At 32.8% G+C, this 21,299-nt stretch overlaps 2 protein-coding genes across 2 annotated transcripts; one reads left to right on the top strand and one right to left on the bottom strand.

The window, feature by feature from the left end:
- Positions 1-902: 902 nt before the first annotated feature.
- Positions 903-2,580, bottom strand: LOC129876862 (alkane hydroxylase MAH1-like). The gene has a single exon (XM_055952343.1). It carries the CDS (start codon positions 2,553-2,555, stop codon positions 1,029-1,031), a length of 1,527 nt encoding a protein of 508 aa, XP_055808318.1. The 5' UTR covers positions 2,556-2,580; the 3' UTR covers positions 903-1,028.
- Positions 2,581-12,636: 10,056 nt separating this feature from the next.
- Positions 12,637-14,318, top strand: LOC129876295 (alkane hydroxylase MAH1-like). The gene has a single exon (XM_055951685.1). It carries the CDS (start codon positions 12,691-12,693, stop codon positions 14,215-14,217), a length of 1,527 nt encoding a protein of 508 aa, XP_055807660.1. The 5' UTR covers positions 12,637-12,690; the 3' UTR covers positions 14,218-14,318.
- The last annotated feature ends 6,981 nt before the right edge of the window (positions 14,319-21,299 follow it).

Below are 21,299 nucleotides of genomic sequence, written 5' to 3'. Positions count from 1 at the left end.
TGATTTTTTTGTAATAGTATGTAGTATTCTATATGAAATCTAATCTATGACATTATGTGACTATCTATTTTGAGATATTATTCTTTGGATCAAATTTAGTCGTGTGTTTCAAGTAGATTAGTCAAATTGGATAAATTGGCTAGTTTTTAGAAATTGGGGGGCTTTAGAAAAAATATATTCTAATTCTTAATATATTCTTTATAAAAATAAACTGAAAAATATTTGATTTTCTTGATCAAATACCCACAGATAATTTTCACTTTGAGTTTAATTGGTAAGATTCTTCACATTGGATCTAATATTATATTTTAAAACTATGAATTTTGAGAAATTTATATATTTATATTCCACATTAAAAAGTAGTGAATTAAGATAAATCGCCCGTACTATGAATTTTGATAAACGCCGGTGAGGCTCCATTGTAGTGTTGGGAAATGTCAATTTGTTTCTTCCTTTTCTATTAGAAAATGGCAAAATCTTTTTCGTTTTTTTAAATTTGGAATGAAATGGGAAAAAGAATAAAATTAAAATATTGGGTTTGATTTTTACATTCGACACGTGGCAATTTAATATCATCAATTGCTATCAGGATTTAATATCAAAGGTAATGTAATAAATTTTAATAGTACGTTCCACAAAAAAAAAAATTTGCCATTAATGTCTCTATTTTTGATTTGATCATATAATTGAGAAATACTTAACTATTTGTGACAACTCATGTAGGGTTTCAATTAAATACCAATACTATTATTACGAGCGATGCCAATACTTGGTTCGATTTTGAACTTTTTGAGAATTCACTAAGGCACTTGGCTGTCTCATTTGGTGTGTTCTAAGTTGTAGGATCATGTCTTGTTGAGCAGTTCAAATGTGCCTTACACATAAGATAAGATGTACTTGCTTCTTGGTACAAGGAGAGGGGTGAATGAATTAAACATTTAAATTGGAAAGAGAACAACTTTTTTTGAATTTTTTTAAAAGAGCTAAATATTTGCAACATTTTACAATACATAAGACATATACATGTGTTATACCTTTTTGACCACCTTAACCATTAGACCATTTTTCACTTGCATGATAATAGAAGTAGTGGGATAAACATTTTCTGGTTCCACTACTTGGATATTGTAATTGTGTATGATTGTAGCTGATGCTATTTTCATCTGAATAAATGCCATTTCTTTCCCTAAGCAAGTCCTTGGACCCGCATTAAACGCTGGAAATTTGAAAGATGGCTCATGTTTGATCCCTCCTCGTTCAGAAATCCATCTCTCTGGCTTGAATTCTAGACAATCTTCCCCCCACAGGGTCTCCATTCTCCCCATTGTGTACAATGGTAGAATCATTCTTGTTTTTGGACTAACACGATGACCGCTCGGAAGGATGTCATGATCAAGTGGAACTTTGTGCTCTATAGAAACTGATGGAAAGAACCTAAGAGTTTCACATAAAGCACCATGTAGATAGATCAATTTTCTTGATTTTTCTTTGGTGAAAAACTTGAGGTTTTCGTCTTCTTTTACATGCAATTGTTGTTGAATCTCTTCTCTAATCTTTTTTTTGACTAAGGGATTTTTAGCCAAGAGGACAAAAAACCAAGTGAGAGCTGCACTTGTGGTGTCTCTACCAGCAAACATTAAATTCAAGAAAGTGTCCCTTAGAAATGTTTGCAAAGTACCCAAATCTCCATTATTCCATTGATTGTACATTTTGATGTAGGCGTTTAAAAATGCAAATTCCTCGTCTTTGATTATACTTTTATGCATCAACTCTTGATGCTTTTGCGAAATGCAAGGATATATGAATTGATCAAAAGCCTCGCATGCTTGCATGAGCTTCCTCTCTTTACCAATTCGAAACCATTGTTGCAATTTCCAGAGACATTGTGGCGTTATGTGTCTATGTAGAAGTGCATCAAGAGCAACGCCAAATGCCTTTTCATGTAGCAAATAAGGTAAGTCAATCGACAAGCTTCTTGGATCATGATCAAGTAACAATTTAGTGATAAAATCAAAAGTGAATCTTTGCAAAACATCTTGCAAATCCAATGTTTTCCCTTGTTTTGCAAAAGCATCAAGAATTGGTCCAAGACCTTTTTCGATTATGTCCCACATGGTCCTTTCCAACAAAATTTGGAACTTTGCATGGCTCATTATGGACATTGTGGTCTTCCTATGAAGCTCCCATAATTCATGATCAACATTGAAGATCCCATTTCCCAAAATATCAAAAATCTTACGAAATTCAGGTCCTTTTGGATAGTTTGAGAAGTTTTTACTAAAGATATAATGAATATTTTCAGGATCACAAGTAAAAAACATGTCCACATTGGCTAAAATAGGACCTTTGAACTCATAAGTGCCACCATATTCTATAAGAACTTCAGTCATATATTCATGACCACGATGAAGATTCCAAAGAACAGCCGGCAACTCCTTAAGGATTGGCCAATTTGTTGGGGCTGATGTTTTTGTCCTTCTATATTGGATGAACCATATAGAATAACTAAAACAAAAAATTAACATGAAAAATAGAGAATATTCAAGGAAATCCATTGAGGGTTGAATTATTTGTTTTTCTTTGTTTGTAATTTTTGTAGTGTGTACTAATTCACTAAAATCTTGTATAGTTTTTGTTTTTGGGTTTGCATCCTTCCGACATAACAAGTGGTATCAGAGCTTTGGTTGTGTATCAAGGATTTTTTGATGGAGGGTAATATGAGAAAGATGGTGTGTTTAAATGGTAGTAACTACAACATATGGAAGAGCAAGATGAAAGATTTACTGTTCGTGAAAAAGATGCATCTTCCCATTTTTTCTGCTCATAAACCCGAGAATGTGACAGATGAAAATTGGGATTTTGAGCACCAACAAGTATGTGGATATATAAGGCAATGGGTTGAAGATAATGTTCGCAACCATATTGTGAATGAGACACATGCTAGAACATTGTGGGAAAAGTTGGAGACGTTTTACGCTTCAAAAACTGGCAATAACAAGTTATTTTTGCTAAAGCAATTGATGACCTTTAAATACAAGGAGGGCAGTACTATTCTTGATCATATAAATGATTTTCAAGGTGTTCTTGATCAGTTGTCAGGAATGAGTGTCAATTTTGATGATGAAATACAAGGGCTTTGGCTTTTTAATACTCTACCAGATTCTTGGGAAACTCTTTGAGTTTCTTTAACAAATTCTGCTCTCGGTGGTAAGGTTACTATAGAATATGCAAAAAGCGGTGTGTTGAATGAAGAAGTCAAAAGAAGATCTCAAGGCACATCCTCACATTCAGACGTTCTCTTTACAGAAGATCGAGGGAGAGGTAAACCAAGAAGTTCGAGAAGTAGAGGTAAAAGTAGAAGCAAGTCAAGATCTAAGTATCGAAATGTTTTATGTCATCATTGTGGAAAGAAAGGACATATTAAAAGATTTTGCAATCAGTTGAAGCAAGAGCTTAGAGAAGGAAAGAAAGAAGAAAATAATGGAGACAATGTTGTTGTTGTTGTCCGAGATGACCTTCTATTTGCTTGTGATAAAAACGTCATCAATTTTGTATCTCAAGATACAAGTTGGATAGTAGATTCCGGAGCTACATCGCATGTCACACCGAGGAAAGACTTCTTTTCATCTTATACTCCTGTTAATTCTGGCATGTTAAAGATGGGTAATGCTGGTGAGGTTAAGGTGCTTGGTGTTGGCACGGTTTGTTTGAAGACCAATCTTGGTACAACGTTAGTCCTTCAGAATGTCAAGCACGCTCTAGACATTTCTTTGAATTTGATCTCTGTAGGATAACTAGATGATGATGGCTACCATAATGACTTGTTCAATGGCCAATGGAAGCTCACCAAAGGCTCATTGATTGTAGCTCGCGGAAAAAAGCATTCAAATTTATACGTGACACAAGGATCAATTCTTGGGGACTCTATAAATTTGGTAGAAAGTGAGACTTTGTCAGAATTATGGCACAAGAGACTCAGTCATATGAGCGAGAGGGGGATCACATGTTTGGCTAAGAAGAATTTGCTTGCTGGTGTGAAACAAGCAAAGGTGAAAAGATGTGTTCATTGCTTAGCTGAGAAACAGAAAAGAGTTTCTTTTCACAGTCATCCTCCTTCAAGAAAGTCTGAACTACTGGAGCCAGTACACTCTGACCTGTGTGGTCCTTTTAAAGTAAAATCAAAAGGTGGTGCACTTTACTTTGCAACTTTTATTGATGATCATTCTCGCAAGTTGTGGGTATATCCTTTAAAATCCAAAGATCAAGTACTTGATGTGTTTAAGGAGTTTCAAGCCTTATCTGAGAGACAAACAGGAAAGAAATTAAAATGTATTCGCACTGACAATGTGGTGAGTATATTGGTCCCTTTGATAACTACTGCAAAGCTCAAGGAATTCGTCATCAGAAGACTCCTCCCAAGACGCCTCAATTGAATGGCTTGGCAGAAAGGATGAATAGAACTCTTGTTGAGAGAGTTAGATGTGTGCTTTCAGAGGCTAAACTTCCAAATTCCTTTTGGGCGGAAGCGCTTAACACTGTTGCTTATGTTATCAATTTGTCTCCCACTGTTGCTTTGGATGGTGATGTTCGGGATCTTGAATTGTTAGGTGTTTGCCCTGACTTTCCTAGTATAATTAGGTTTTCCCTTTCCTATAAGGAAAACACAATGTCTCCATATTTGGCTAGTCATTTTTCTTATAGGAAAAGGTTTATGACTCTATAAATAGAGGTTTATTCCTTCTAACTTAGTAGCATTCACAATGTAGTCCTAGGGGCTTTGAGAGTTTTGTGTAGGGGGAGAAACGGTGAGACACAAGTGTTACGTTAACACTTGTGTGAACCTCTTTTTATTCCGAGTGAATTGTGTGAGGTTATTTCTCTCGATTATTTGTACTCTCATATTTTATAGTGGATTGCTCATCTCCTCTTGTGGACGTAGGTCAGTTGACCGAACCATGTTAAATGTTTGTGTCTCTTATGATATATTTCTCGTTTGTCTTCTTACTCATGGTCATTCAAGGTTTGTTTTGCTAGCTTCCGCATGACACCTAATTATTTCGGTCCTAACAGTTTTATACTAGTATTGGTGATTTTAGCCACAAGTTTAATTGGATCCCAATTTAAACAACGAACCTAAGAAAGCTACTTGATAAGGAGTCTAACATTGACCATACATGTTATTGAAAATTATTGGCAACTTTATTTAGAAGTGACCATTGTGACAAATATAAACTATTTCATCCCATTGCCTTTTGGTTACTCATTAATTGTTCCAACTAAATTTTCAGGATAAGCATCGTGTTTTTGATTGTTCAAGATTTCTTTAGGGTAAAACGAATATATATTTTCATCTTTGAAAGAAATACACTCCTAAAAAACAGTTTAAAAACAAAATTGATCTCCGAAGGTCATTTTTCTATCGCTAACATTTCAGTCCCTAAAGCTAAAAAAGGACAGCCCGGTGCACTAAAGCTCCCGCTATGCGCGGGGTCTGAGCAAGGGCTTGACCCTAAAGCTAATGGGTGTTATTTTTTTTTAAAATTAAGAACACAAAGTATTTAATAGACTCTATCCAATCGAAGAATCAGAGGCAAAAGAATGCAATACCATATTGTGATTTGTTAAATAGACATGTGCGTAAATTGATTCATTCAACCTTTGATGGTGAAGTATGAGCCAATGATGAATGCACGATAAATTGTGAAGCAGATGAAATTTTTTTAGACATTAACAACATGAAATGGAGTAATATCTTATCGCATTAATGAAGATGCAACATATACCAAAAGCAAAAAAAATAGGCGAAAGTACATCCACTAGGCCTTGCTAATCGCCAATAAAACGATTTTGACAGTAGATTAGAAGTTCACTTCTAAAAAAGACAAAAATTGGGTGTCATTAAAAGTAAAATGATACCCGAAAATAAATATATAAATTGCTTTAGATAATAATCCTCAAATCTATTAACTTTAGGGACTAAGATAACACATTTTCATTAATTGAAGATCAAATGTGTTAAATCGTATAACACAAGAACCAAAGTCGCAATAAGACAATATATAACTTAAAAGACCAAAATTACTATTTTCCCATTAAATAAATTGGCATTAATGCCTGTATTTCTGATTTGATCGTAAAATTGAGAGTCACTTAATTATCTGTGACAACTCATGTAGGGTTTCAATTAAGTAGGGGCTGTTAAACACCAATACTATTATTACGAGCCATGCTTAACCACACGTGTATAATTTTGTCACTAAGGACCCAAAGTTTATCTTTTGGACTGTGAGAAAAATTTTTTTTTTTGTTATTTTTTAAAAATCGTTTATTATATGCCACGATTATTTTGATTATCGTAATATTTGCTGGAATCAAAATATTTAGAGCGTCATAGGAAAGCTAATAGTTGCAAACCATATCTACAATAAATAGACGATAATGAAAAAACTGTGATATGATATGAGTTTTCGGTCAATTGACCTAATGGTAATACTAATATAAAAATTAATAATTCTAAAACTAATGAGAGAATAACACTGACATATCTTTTCTTGGCCTGAATTTTCTAGCAAAATAATCTTGATCCTCTCAGCAGCTTCTTCACATAATCTTTATCACTAGTGTTTGGCATGATTATAAAAATCAAAATATTATAAATATACATAAGGTATACGTATAAATTATCCTCTCTTAAAATTCCATTAATTATAAAATCACTCACTGAATATATTATTTTATTATTGTGTCGGACACATATGCTAAGGTCATGTGTAATGATCATATACTTTTAATCTAGGGCATCTACTATGCAGTATACACATAAGGGGCTCAGTCAATTTTTTTTTTTTTTTTATAGGAACAGACCCTACACGAGGCTCCCACCTCTCGTGCACAGTCAGGGGTTGAGCAGCACCCCCAAGCCTTAACATAAATAATCAAAATAAAATACAAGGAGGGGGACATAAACCTTACCTCCGATCCTATGGTGGTTCATAAGTCGGCTAACCTATTAAGGTCGGCTAACTCATCTCCGATACAAAAAGAGACTAACTATAACTAGAAAGCATTAAACCTGTGAGAGGACTCCTCTCGGTACAAATCAACTAAGAAAGCATAAATGAGGGAGACTCTCCCCTTCCATGAGAATACAAGAAAGTAGCCTACACTAGTCCTATTCAAGAACAAGTATACGAACCTTCTATCTCGCATGGGTTGGGGAAATTCTTTTCATCTTTGCTCTTTTTAGACGTGTCGTACCAAGTAGGTCCAAGAAAAGTTGCAGCAACACCAATCGTAGCCAAGTTGGGAAAATTAGAGATAAACATGTTCAAGAAGGTTGTTTTATCCTTTTTAATCTTCTTCTCCTGAAGCTTGCCATTCCTATCTTGTCTAGCTTTATGTAGCCCTTGGTTTCTTGTGGAAGTTGTTGAAGGTTGTAGAAGTGTTGTGTATTATCAAGTGTATGGCTGTACTTAGATAATGTATCGGCTGGAAAATTTGCTTCCCGAAAAACATGTTTGCATTGGAAGTATTCTAGCATTTGGACCAGTTGTTGGAGTTCATTAACGTAGTTTTGAATGTTCCAGGGTGGTTTGATGTCCAGATTCAGCCACTTGATCACAAGTTCCGAATCTACTTCCAATATTACTCTATTATAACCATGTTGAATGCACCAATTAATGCCAAAACTGGTTGCCTGCACTTCCGCTTGATTATTTGTTCCAACTCCCAAAGGAGAGGCAAAAGCATATATCAAATTACCCTTATGATCCCTTACTATGCCTCCTGCTCCTATCTTTCCTGGGTTGCCTATGGCACTCCCATCAGTGTTAAGTTTAACTATGTTAGGGGGGGTTTGAGCCATTTAACCTGGGTTACTTTTATGTCATGCTTACAGTTTTCTATCCAAATAATTAGATCTTTCCAAGCTGGTGGCCATTGGATATATGGAAAAACTGTGGTAATAAGCATGTATATTTCTTTGATTATATTGAACTTCACCCTAGTAGTACTAGATTTCTTTCCTCCATATTTACTTGCACACCTGTTCTTCCAGACATTCCAGCAAATAAATATAGGGAGGGCTTGCAACATGAGTTTATGTACAGCATTGTTTGGTTTGTTGGTCCACCATCTCATCAAGATGTCTCTAATGGAGTTGTGGTCCTGCCTGATTCCCCCCCAGTTGGAGAAATATGTCCAGATGTGTTTAGCAAAGCTTCCAGAGACAAATATGTGATCTATGTTGTCCAAACCAGGCCTGTAGCAGCATGAGCACTCTGCAGTTTCTCTCCCAAAAGAAATCAGTTTATCATTGGTTGGCAGTTTGTGTCTCAATGCTCTCCAAAGCAAGAATGAAGCCTTGAAAGGGATGTTAGTATGCCATGTCATCCTATCTATCAATGTCTTATTTTTTTCTTTCTCACATTTTCCCATGCTGATTTACAAGTGAAATTTCCATGTGATTGCAGCTTCCATTGAGCTTGATCTAATGTGTTTTGTTGGTACATGATTTTAGTATTGAGAATTGTGTGTATCATGTGTTGAGGGGCCTGTTGCCTGATTTTCTCTTCATTCCATTTTCCATTTGTCAAGAACATGGAGACAGTGGAGTTGTTGAATCTTGGAATATATTCATAGTGATTGGCTAGAGGACCAATACCCAGCCAATCATCCCACCAGAAACTGCAGTTCCCTGAACATAAGGTCCACTTAATGTGAGGTTCTATGTCACATTTGTTCTTCATCATGTTCTTCCACATGAGAGATTGACCTGTGTGCCACTTTTTTGTGACAGGGTGAGCACTTTGGCAGTATTTAGCTCTCAAGAAATCCCCCCATAAAGATCTCTTAGTTCTGAACAACCACCAATGTTTGTATTGCATTGCCAGACATATATCTTCCAAGTTTTTTACACCAATACCTCCCTCCTCATATGGTAAGCTAAGGGTTTCCCAAGAGGCCCAATGGTACTTCCTTTTCTCCTTATCCCAACCCCAGAAAAAGTCAGCAATAAGGCATTTTATTTGTTTCAAAGTGGTTCTGGTAGGGGTTATGGCAGATAACAGATGTATAGGAAGTGATTGAAGCACTGATTTGATCAAAGTGGCTCTCCCCCCATAGCTTAGCATCTTTGTCTGCCACCCTTGAATTTTAGCAATCACTTTTGAAACTATACCAGTGAAATATATGACCCTTTGTCTTCCTATATACAATGGACATCCCAAGTATGTCATAGGCCCATGAGTGCATTTATAACCAGTAATGGTCACTACTCTATCCATTATATCATCAGGGGTATTGGTAGGGATTAAGATTTGGCTTTTGTCCTTATTAATAAGCTGCCCAGAAATGCCTTCATACATCTGAAGAGTCTTCATGATGAGTTGAAGGGAATACTTGGAAGTTGAGGTGAAAATAATAATGTCATCTGCAAAACTCAAGTAGTTAATTTGAGGACCCCTTTTCTCCATTTGAAAACCAGTGTATAGATAGTGCTGATGAAGGTTGTTTAACATTCTGGTCAGTACTTCTGCACCAAGAAAAAAGAGAGCAGGAGAGAGTGGGTCTCCCTGTTTGAGACCTCTTGTTGAGTGGAAAAAACCATGCCTGCTGCCATTTATGATGACAGAGTACCAATTGTTAGACATTATTCTCCATACCATGTCTATGAAGGTTTCCCCAAATCCCATCTTTCTCATGACAAGACAGATAAATGACCATGAGACTCTATCATAAGCCTTGGCCATGTCAAGTTTAATAACCACATTATCTCCAATTTTGGGTTTGTTTATGTTATGCATAATTTCTTGAGCCAGCATAATGTTCTCAGATATGCTCCTTCCTTATAATAATTAATTTATCTTTTTTTCTTAGCTACTAAAATATATTAATTCACTAAATTTGAAAAATATAGTCTATCTAGAAAAAGAGTCTGGGATACAATTTTTTAATCGAAGTGACATCAATTCTTGCACTAAACGTCGAATCTCCTCGCTAGGGTTGGGCATGAAATATCGAAAATCTAATTATTTTATCAAATGGAATCAAAATTTTAGATAATTTGGTATTCGATATGGTATTTGGGAGTAAAATTTTAAAATTATGATTTCCGGGTTTGAATTTGTTATGAGACATTAGTACCATTCGGTATTTTCTGGATACCAAATTATTTATTTAATGAGGATCACATATCAACATGTCTATTACTCATTAGTACAAGTCCAAAAAGAAAGTTAATGAACAATCCAAATGCATATATTTTTTAGCTATGTCAATTTACTTTCTTGATGTCTTCATACTTGTTGATCTTCTATTATATTGTGCTTCCACATAGAAAAATAGAAATAATTAGAGCAATAGTATTAATTTTGCGAATACTATACCGAATTGAAGTTTAATTTACTGATTACTGAATTACCGATATGAAATTTAAAAATTTAATATTTAATACCTACTTTTAACTATTAATTACTGAGTTACTGAACTCAAATTTTGAAAATCATGAATTAAATACCGAATGCCCACCCCTGCTCCTCGCTTGAAAATGGTTTTAAATGAAAGGCCACTTTGTAATATTTTTCTTCTACAAGCAATTACATCTATTTCTATTTCCTCTTGCTTGGGTTAAGAGGAAAGCACTTCCTAGCTGGGTTTTCTCTTTCAAACGGCCATTTCTAAAAAAATCAATGTCTTAATAGTTGAGGACGTCAAATACATCACTTTACGTGATAAATCGATCAAATACACCACTTTACGTAATGTATTAGGACGTATGTGATGTATCTGGATTCCACCAAAAAGAAGGGATATTAAGTAATTTTTAAAAGAGTGAGATAAAATATAATTAGAAAGAATCACTATAAAATTTAGATAAAATTATTTAAAATAATGTCGAAAATTCTTCTACTATATAGAAGAGTGAGTTAACTTAGTGGTACCCTTTATCTCTTTTTAATATACTCCATTAACCAAGAAAGAAGGAACTTTTTGGGATTATTGGTTCTCGTTGATTTAAGACTTTTTTAAAAAAATTATGATCTTCAAAAATTCACATTTTGTGAAAAAAAAACAATTTCCAGAAGTTGGTATTTTGCAATTGTATATTAAAAATGACGACCTCTTTACATTTTATTTTTTGTTGAAAAGTAATAAGTGGATGTCTTTTTCTTAAGTAGGGCTCACTTAAAGTGGACAAGTTGCCTACTAGTTTTTTTTCTTCCTAGCTTTGTTATAAATTGTCAGTTTTTGGCATTGAAAAACATATATTCAGATACATACGTTTCTCTCATCTTCTTCTCATCTCTCTTTCTCTTATTTTCTCCTTCTTAAATTGCTAGGTTAGTTTATTTTATAACACGTTATCAGCACGAGCCTCCATCGCTATAAGCTATATTTTTTAAGACGGTAACAAAAGGGGTAAGAATTTTATTTTATTAAAATGTCTAATATTTCTAAACCTGAATTTGTTTCTCTTGACATATATGGAAAATGCTACTCATTATGAGCACTAGCTGCCGAAATACATCTAGAATCGATTAGTCTGACAGACACCATCAAAGATGACAATACAACATCTAGTCAAGATCGTTCCAAAGCCATGATATTTCTCTGTCACCATCTTGACGAAGGATTAAAATTACAGTACCTTACATTAAAGGATCCCTTTAAATTGTAGAAAAATCTAAAAGAAAGATATGACCACCTGAAGTTGGTCATCCTTCCATAGGCACTTCATGATTGGCTAAATCTGAGATTAATGGATTTTAAAAATATAACTGAATATAATTTTGGCTTATTTAGAATTATATCTCAGTTAAATTTATGCGGAGAAGAAATCACTAAGCAAGATAAACTTGAAAAAACATACTCCACATTTCCACCCGCGAATATGCTCCTGCAGCAGCAATATCGCGAAAAGGGTTTTAAAAAATATTCTGAATTACTTTCTCATCATCTGATTGCTGAACGTCACAATAAACTATTAATGAAAAATCATTATAGTCGGCCCGTTGGTTCTTTGCCACTCCCTGAAGTGAATCAGACAAATTATAACCAACGAGAAAGAGGTCATGGCCCAGTTGTGGTCGTGGTCATGGTCAAAGAAAAAATTATAATCAATATGCTCGGCTAGCACCGAGAAATGATCAGCAGTTCAAAAAAAAGAGTGAAAAGTCAGAAACTTTACCAAAGAAAAATTCAGAAAGTATATGTCATAGATGTGGAGATATGAGGCACTGGTCACGGACATGCCGATCATCAAAACGTCTGGTAGAAAAATGACTTTCGGAAATCAATTTTGTTTTTAAACTGTTTTTTAGGAGTGTATTTCTTTCAAAGATGAAAATATATATTCGTTTTACCCTAAAGAAATCTTGAACAATCAAAAACACGATGCTTATCCTGAAAATTTAGTTGGAACAATTAATGAGTAACTAAAAGGCAATGGGATGAAATAGTTTATATTTGTCACAATAGTCACTTCTAAATAAAGTTGTCAATAATTTTCAATGAGGTACAATCAATATCAAACTCCTCATCAAGTACCTCTCTTAGATTCTTTAAATTGGGGTCCCATTAAACTTGTGGCCAAAATTCACCAACACGTGTATAAAACTACACAAGATTTTAGTGACTTAGTACACACTACAAAAATTACAAGGAAAAGAAAAACAAATAATTCAATCCTCAATGGATTTCCTTGAATATTCCCTTCTTTTCTTGTTAATTTTTTGTTTTAGTTATTCTATATGGTTCATCCTATATAGAAGGACAAAAACATCAGCCCCAACCAATTGGCCAATCCTTAGGGAGTTGCCGGCGGTTCTTTGGAATCTTCATCGTGGTCATGAATATATGACTGAAGTTCTTATAGAATATGGTGGCACTTATGAGTTCAAAGGTCCTATTTTAGCCAATGTGGACATGTTTTTTACTTGTGATCCTGCAAATATCCATCATATCTTTAGTAAAAACTTCTCAAACTATCCAAAAGGACCTGAATTTCGCAAGATTTTCGATATTTTGGGAAATGGGATCTTCAATGTTGATAATGAATTGTGGGAGCTTCATAGGAAGACCACAATGTCGATAATGAGCGATGCAAGGTTTCAAATTTTGTTAGAAAGGACGATGTGGGAGATAATCGAAAAAGAGCTTCGACCAATTCTTGATGCTTTTGCAAAACAGGGGAAAACATTGGATTTGCAAGATGTTTTGCAAAGATTCACTTTTGATTCCATCACTAAATTGTTACTTGATCATGATCCAAGAAGCTTGTCGATTGACTTACCTTATTTGCTACATGAAAAGGCATTTGGCGTTGCACTTGATGCACTTCTACATAGACACATAACGCCACAATGTCTCTGGAAATTGCAACAATGGTTTCGAATTGGTAAAGAGAGGAAGCTCATGCAAGCATGCGAGGCTTTTGATCAATTCATATATCCTTGCATTTCGCAAAAGCTTGAAGAGTTGGTGCATAAAAGTATAATCAAAGACGAGGAATTTGCATTTTTAAACGCCTACATCAAAATGTACAATCAATGGAATAATGGAGATTTGGGTACTTTGCAAACATTTCTAAGGGACACTTTCTTGAATTTGATGTTAGCTGGGAGGGACACCACAAGTGCAGCTCTCACTTGGTTTTTTGCCCTCTTGGCTAAAAATCCCTTAGTAGAGAAAAAGATTAGAGAAGAGATTCAACAACAATTGCACGTAAAAGAAGGCGAAAACCTCAAGTTTTTTACTAAAGAAGAATCAAGAAAATTGATCTATCTACATGGTGCTTTATGTGAAACTCTTAGGTTCTTTCCATCAGTTTCTATAGAGCACAAAGTTCCACTTGATCATGACATCCTTCCGAGCGGTCACTGTGTTAGTCCAAAAACAAGAATAATTCTACCATTCTACACAATGGGAAGAATGGAAATTCTATGGGGGAAAGATTATCTAGAATTCAAGCCAGAAAGATGGATTTCTAAACATGGAGGAATCAAACACGAGCCATCTTTCAAATTTCCAGCGTTTAACGCGGGTCCAAGAACTTGTTTAGGAAAAGAAATGGCATTTATTCAAATGAAAATAGTGGCAGCTACCATCCTACACAATTACCATATCCAAGTAGTGGACCCAGAAAATGTTTATCCCCCTACTACTATTATCATGCAAGTGAAAAATGGCCTGATGGTTAAGGTTGTCAAAAAGGTATAACACATCTCTTATGTACATGTTGCAAATATTTAGCTCTTTTAAAAAAATTCAAATAAAGTTGTTCTCTTTCTAATTCAAATGTTTGATATTACATGTTTCTGAACATGATACATGACCCTTTACTTCTTTACTCTTTATTTTTTTTGTCAATTTGTTTTAAATCTTGTCTTGATTTTAGTCATCTAGTTTAGGTAGAGATGAGCCACCAAATTTCTAAATCTGTGAAATACAAATTGAATTTCTTTGACACAGACAAAGCAAATATTTATGAGTCCTCCTATTTTCATTCTTAAGTTCTTTGATATTCCAAATTCGCTCACTTATTTAGTCTAAAACACTTTTTATTTGCTTAGAAATTATCGAAATTGGGATACTGTGCTTACTAAAAATCAAAATATAATTAATTATTTATTTCTACCTTTATCCTTATTCAATAAATGTGAAGAGAGACTAATATGATGAAAAAGAATGTATTATTAAATTGTGATCAAAGAATACATAAGAATAATTTAATCCTATTAATCTTTTAATTAATATTTTCTTTAAAAAACGTGCCTAAAAACATGACAAATAAAATAGATTTGAGAAACCACCTAATTAAAAATGAAGGTACTGCTAATAAAATGAATAAGAAGTTAAAATATTCCCAACCCCTCCCAATTGAAAATAGATTGGATAATTCATTTGTTAAAAGCTGGTCGAATATAAATGGATCAATCCATATATATATATATACCCTCCCAATTGAAAATGGATTTATTGAAAATAGATTGAATAATCCATTTGTTAAAAGCTGGTCGAATATAAATGGATCAATCCATATATATATATATACACCCTCCCAATTGAAAATAGATTGGATAATCCATTTGTTAAAAGCTGGTCGAATATAAATGGATCAATCCATATATATATATATATATACCCTCCCAATTGAAAATAGATTGGATAATCCACTTGTTAAAAGCTGGTCGAATATAAATGGATCAATCCATATATATATATATATATATATATATATATATATATATATATATATATATATATATATATATCATGAGCTTCCATATATATTATCCACTCTAAAAATTGGATAAATTAATTAGACATCCGTATTTTTCACTTCATATTAATCTATACAGTCAAACTTTCTTATAACAATCACTCATTATAACGATCTGATTTTTTTCAGAACCAATTTTTTTATGTTATATTTTACTTCTTTATAACAACATTCTACCTATAAAGTAATGACATTTATTATAACAATACATTCTTTTTATAATAGTCATACTCGAATATTGTATGATAATATTTTATAAGAAATATATTATTTATGTATTAAAATACTAATATATTTATGATAATCATCATTAATGTCGTGCACATAGTTAATAGCAAGTATGAATCTCGATCCAAAGGGAAAAACAATATATTTAAATTGTGTCCATCAATTATGGCCATAACTTCATAAGAAAAAACTATTGATGTTTGCATTTTTTTTAATTCATACTTTCTAATTTTACATACTTTTATTTATAACTAGTCTTTCTACACGTGCATTGCACGTGAAAATGATTTCTTTGAAAATGTCAACAGGTTAGGTCCATAGTCATTCCCCATTGATTCAATTTATCAGCAATTGACAAGTTGTTTTGTAACTGTAGTCACTTAGTAATTATAATGTCCTTTGGTCAAGCACTATAAGCAAAAAAAAAAAAAGCATTTGCATGAATTTTAGATATGTTACTTGTAAACAACAGTAGGTAGAGTTGTCTGATTGTAGTAGAAACTTAAGTTTCATGGATCGATGTATAATGCTAATGTATTTCATGAGTTAATTTTTTGGAAGATCACTCAAGTATAAGTTCATATCAAAAAGATTACATTTTATTTTTCATGACATAAAAGTCACTTTACTATATCTATATCAACAAAAACTTGCATGTCACATCAACTTTAGTTGGTTCAAATTAATTACATCAGTTAAAGCAATATATAATATCCAGTCATTAGCCCAAAATTGATTCAGATTGAAAAATTACTATATTTTGTTTTGAGCTTTTTTCTAAGTTAAAAAATTATACATTGTAACTTATCAGTAATATAATACTTTATAAAACTCTTTATCAAAACCTTATATTATTTCATTTTTCGCTATAATTCATATGCATTTTAACAATTTTCTTAAAGCAACATGTATTAGACCAATATCACAATAAATATTAAGCGTTAGAAAAAAACGTAATATTCTAACATATTTCAAAAATAAATTATAGGGAATAAGTGGGGTATTTTTTTAAAAAATCTTAAATCATTTTTAACATTATAAATAGTTTTAATTAACTTTGTATGCAAATTAAATTGACCCACTAAATTTTATATGACATGCAAGTTAAGACAATATGATGAGTTCTCCACTGGATTTGTGCATTGTCAGGCTAAAGTAATTGTAAAATAGATATGAGTATACTTAGGTGTTTTTTATGTGACGGAAAATATATGACTTTTAAGTTGATAGGAATATAATTAAGTGATTCTTATAATTTATATATAGTAAAAAAGGCTTTTTGATTAAAAAAATTATACTTGAGTGATGTTTCATGAAATTTACTATAGTGATGTTTCATGAAATTTACTATATTTCACTTTACTTATATGTTCTAAAGAGTTTTAATTTTTGAAATTAGCTCTCCATGGTGTCTAGTGTATAAAGTTTCTGCTGATAAAATGGAAAGTACATTCAATAATTTTTCTATATTGGTTATATCAATCAAAAATCACATAGAAATATATTTCATCCGTTTCAATTCATTTGTCTGCTTTTGACTTGACACGGAGTTTAAGAAAGAAAAAAATATTTTTCAATCTTGTGAAGTTAAACTAAAGATACGTAGAATATATCAAAATGTCCTTTAATTTTGTGTTCTTAAACAAGTAATGTGTAAAGTTGAAACAAACTAAATAGAAAAGTACAACAAATAATTTGATACGGAGGGAGTATATTTTTTTTTCTTTGGGACAACATGTTAGAGTTACCTGTCAAAACAAATTAAGTTATGCAAATAAAATTACCCGAATTCTTAAGCAATAGAAGAGGGTAAAAAAATATACCTAAATGAATGGGAGAAGATACGGGTAAATATGATCATATGATCTCTTTTTAGCATGAAAAATGTAACTATCTTGAGTTGTAGTTTATTAAATGCTTTAAGATTTCAAAAGATTCATCCCTTTATCTATTTTCAGTGACTGGTTATTTAAAGGCCGCAACTAATTTTAATATACTACCATTCAAAATGAAAAATCAGAGTAAAAAAGCAGTCAACGATAAGGAATCAACGATTATAACTTTGACCTAATTAATACATTCATAATCCTCAAATTAGTGAGTTTGATATAGAAAGAATCATACCATATAGTTTGATAATTTTAAGTTTCTACGAGAAATCAACCTTTCTCATAAAAACTTAAAAATTTGGTCTTTCCACCGTTTCTAGAACACTTAACTTGTCATACAATTCCTTGACTGGTGTATTGCCTTGTGATGTTGGAAACTTGCAACTTTTAGGTGTATTTGATGTTTCATAAAATATATAGGCCAAAAAAATTCAAATAATATTGAAAAAGGCACCAACGCGAGTTGGAAAGAAACATTGCAACATTCAATTAGAAAATATAAGGAGCATTAGTTACCAATCCGAAGGATCACATCCCTTCAAATTATTTTAAGGATAGTAATTTAATATTCAAGTTTGAGAGTGTTTTTTATTGGGGGTATTATAGTAATTTAATATTTAAGTTAGGAGTGTTTTAAGTTGAATTATTATAGTAATTTAACATTTAAATTAAGAAATTTATACTTTTAAAGTAATATAAATAGCTAAATGAGATCTATATAACACCTCACTATAACAGCTACAAAACTTTTAGACAAACACTACTATCACCTATAAAAATATTTGATTATATATTTCAGTGGTGATGGGGTTGCATCAAGGATCAGCTCTTAGTTTTTTTTATTTGCCTTAGTGATAGATGGATTGACGCGACAAATTCAAGGTGCGATGCCATGGTGTATACTTTGCGCGGATGACATAGTACTGATCGATGGGACTCACCGCGGAGTTAACGCTAAGCTGGAGGATTGGAGACATACCTTGGAGTCTAAAGGGTTTAAGTTGAGTAGGACAAAGACAGAGTACTTAGAGTGCAAGTTCAGTGAGACACCTCAGGAGGTTGGCGTGGAAGTTAGGCTTGGTGCTCAGGCCATCCAAAAGAGAAGTAGTTGCAAGTATCTTGGGTCTATCATGCAAGGCAGCGGGGAAATTGACGATGATGTCACACATCGTATTGGGGAAGGGTGGATGAAATGGAGGCTCGCTTCCAGAGTGCTATGTGACAAGAATGTGCCACCAAAACTTAAGGGCAAGTTCTACAAAGTGGTGGTTAGACCGCCTATGCTGTATGGGGCGGAGTGTTGGCCAGTTAAGGCTTCTCACATTCAAAAGATGAAAGTTGCTGAGATGAGAATGCTGAGATGGATGTGTGGGCACACCAAGAGCGACAGGATTAGAAATGAGGCTATTCGGAACAAGGTAGGAGTGGCCTCGGTGGAAGACAAGATGCGGTAAATGCGACTGAGATGGAATGGACATGTGAAGAGAAGAGACACAGATGCCCCAGTGCGGAGGTGTGAGAGGCTAGCCATGGATGGTTACAGAAGAGGTAGGGGTAGGCCGAAGAAGTATTGGGGAGAAGTGATTAGACAGGACATGGCGCAGTTACAGCTCACGGAGGACATGACCTTAGATAGGAGGGTGTGGAGGACCCATATTAGGGTAGAAGGCTAGTTCATAGTCTCGTTATTCTTCTCTATTAATAGGCGTAGTAGTGCATTACGATCTCTTGCGCTTTGACTTCTGATTTTTGTTATTTCTGTTAGTATTTATTACTTTCTAGGCTTTGATTACTCTATTTTATCTGTGACGCTTTCATTATTTATTTATTCGTTATTTATTATTTATATTTATTTGTTATCTATTCGTTATTTATTTGTTGTTTTTCTCATAAACTTTTAATTTCCTATTCTTATCTAACATTTTTTTATGCATTTATGCTTTTACTGAGCCGAGGGTCTCCAGGAAACAGCCATCCTACCTTGGTAGGAGTAAGGTCTGCGTACATTCTACCCTCCCAGACCCCATGTTGTGAAATTTCACTGGATTGTTGTTGTTGTATATAGCTAGAGGATAGCAGGGGCTGAGTTAGAAGCTAAATCCATATTCATGTTTGATCAAATTCAATTACTTTTATTCAATTATTATATTTGTATTAAAAAAATTCATGAAATTTACATTTAAAATCCAACAGTTGAAATATCTTTTTAAGACATCTAAAGGTAAAGATAAGGACATGCCATTTAATAAATCAGATGGAAGTTGGGCAGATAGCTTAACTTATTCAAGTGCCCACACATTATCCGACCTAAAAATCCAACTTTAATTGGTATTTAATTAAATATACACTAATATGATATTTTATCTATTTTTGTTTGTTTTATTTTTAATTGAGATAAATGTCAAAAACACATTTAAACTATGTCCCTTTTTTGAGTTTCATACCTAAACTATCACTTATTAGTTTGAGAAACACATCTCAAAGGTGTGTAATACACTCTCTCTACTCTCTCTAGTTTTTAAGAAAAATCTTGTCACATGGATAAAATATTTCACCTTGATAAAAATTAAACAAACTATTAATATCAGTTAAAAGTTAAAGATTAAAGTATTTCTACTCCAAAAAAAATATTCTATTTTTAAATAATATCTAAAATATTTTGTTCACTCACTCCACTACCTCTCCCCCCCAAACAATCCTCATCCTTTTATTTTTTAAATTTTTTTAAAAAATTCATACTTCACCCCTTCCTTCACTCCTTTCTAAAATATGTTATTATTTTATTTTAAAAAAAAATAAAATTAAACCCACCCCATCGAACCCTCCACTCTTAATTTATATTTATTTTTTTGGATTTGTGTTAGATATGTACATATATTTTTCTAAAATCATATGTATATATCTAACACATAACGAGAAAAAAATTTAAAAGCGAAAGGTTAGGTGGGGTGGGGTAAAAAATAATTTTAAAAAATAAAAATATCTAAATTGTTATTTGAAGGGGAAGAGGGGGGGGGGGGGGGAAGGGGAGATGAAGTAAGAAATTTTATAAGTGGAGTGGGGTAAAAAAATACTTTATATTATAATTTTTTTGGCCGGAAAATAGTAATACTTCAATCTTTAATTTTAACTAATTCTAATAATTTATTTAATTTTTGTTAATGTGAAATGTTTTGTCCATGTGGAGTGTGAAGTGACAATTTTTTTTAAATGAAAGAGAGAGTGTAGTGCACACACCATGACAAGAGTGAAATAAAAGAGAGAGAGAGGTGTTTCTCAAACTAATTAATGATAGTTTAGTTATGAAACTTGATACAACATTGATATAATTGTATTAGCTGATACAATTTATTCATTGATACAATTTGTATTCGGATATAAATTATATTCATTGATACATATACATACTAGTTACAAATGTATGTACAATTATTCAACAGATAATCAAATACAATCATTGATACATATACATACTAGTTATATATGTATATATAATTATCCAACAGATATACAAATACAATTTGTCTCTCTCCTCTCTCTGCCCCCTCTCTCTCTCGCCTCTCTGCCTTTCTAACATGTAGCTATGAATTATAATTAAGCAAACTATAACTATTTTGCTGATTATATTTTTAATCTTAGCTATTTTTTAAATTTCCTCAAAAAGTATGATTTATTTTGAGTTTATTGCTATAATAAGCTTCTTTATTTACCATATTTTTTTATTATTACCATCCATTACAAAACATTTCAAAAATCTTTCTTCCGATACATTAATTCTGTAATTTGGATACATTAATTCCGATTTATAAATTTTCTCTTTATTCAATGTATCATGCTTTAAATATTACCTGCTGATACATAAAAACCCTAATTAATGTATTCAAAATACTGAATTAATGTAT

Source organism: Solanum dulcamara, chromosome 12 (genome assembly GCF_947179165.1).
Source record: "Solanum dulcamara chromosome 12, daSolDulc1.2, whole genome shotgun sequence".
NCBI lineage: Eukaryota > Viridiplantae > Streptophyta > Magnoliopsida > Solanales > Solanaceae > Solanum > Solanum dulcamara.
This window is presented reverse-complemented; position numbering and strand designations above follow the sequence as displayed.

Bases quoted from the DNA above. Each gene is read 5' to 3' on its own strand.
- LOC129876295 (XM_055951685.1), top strand. From the start codon at position 12,691: ATGGATTTCCTTGAATATTCCCTTCTTTTCTTGTTAATTTTTTGTTTT.
- LOC129876862 (XM_055952343.1), bottom strand. From the start codon at position 2,555: ATGGATTTCCTTGAATATTCTCTATTTTTCATGTTAATTTTTTGTTTT.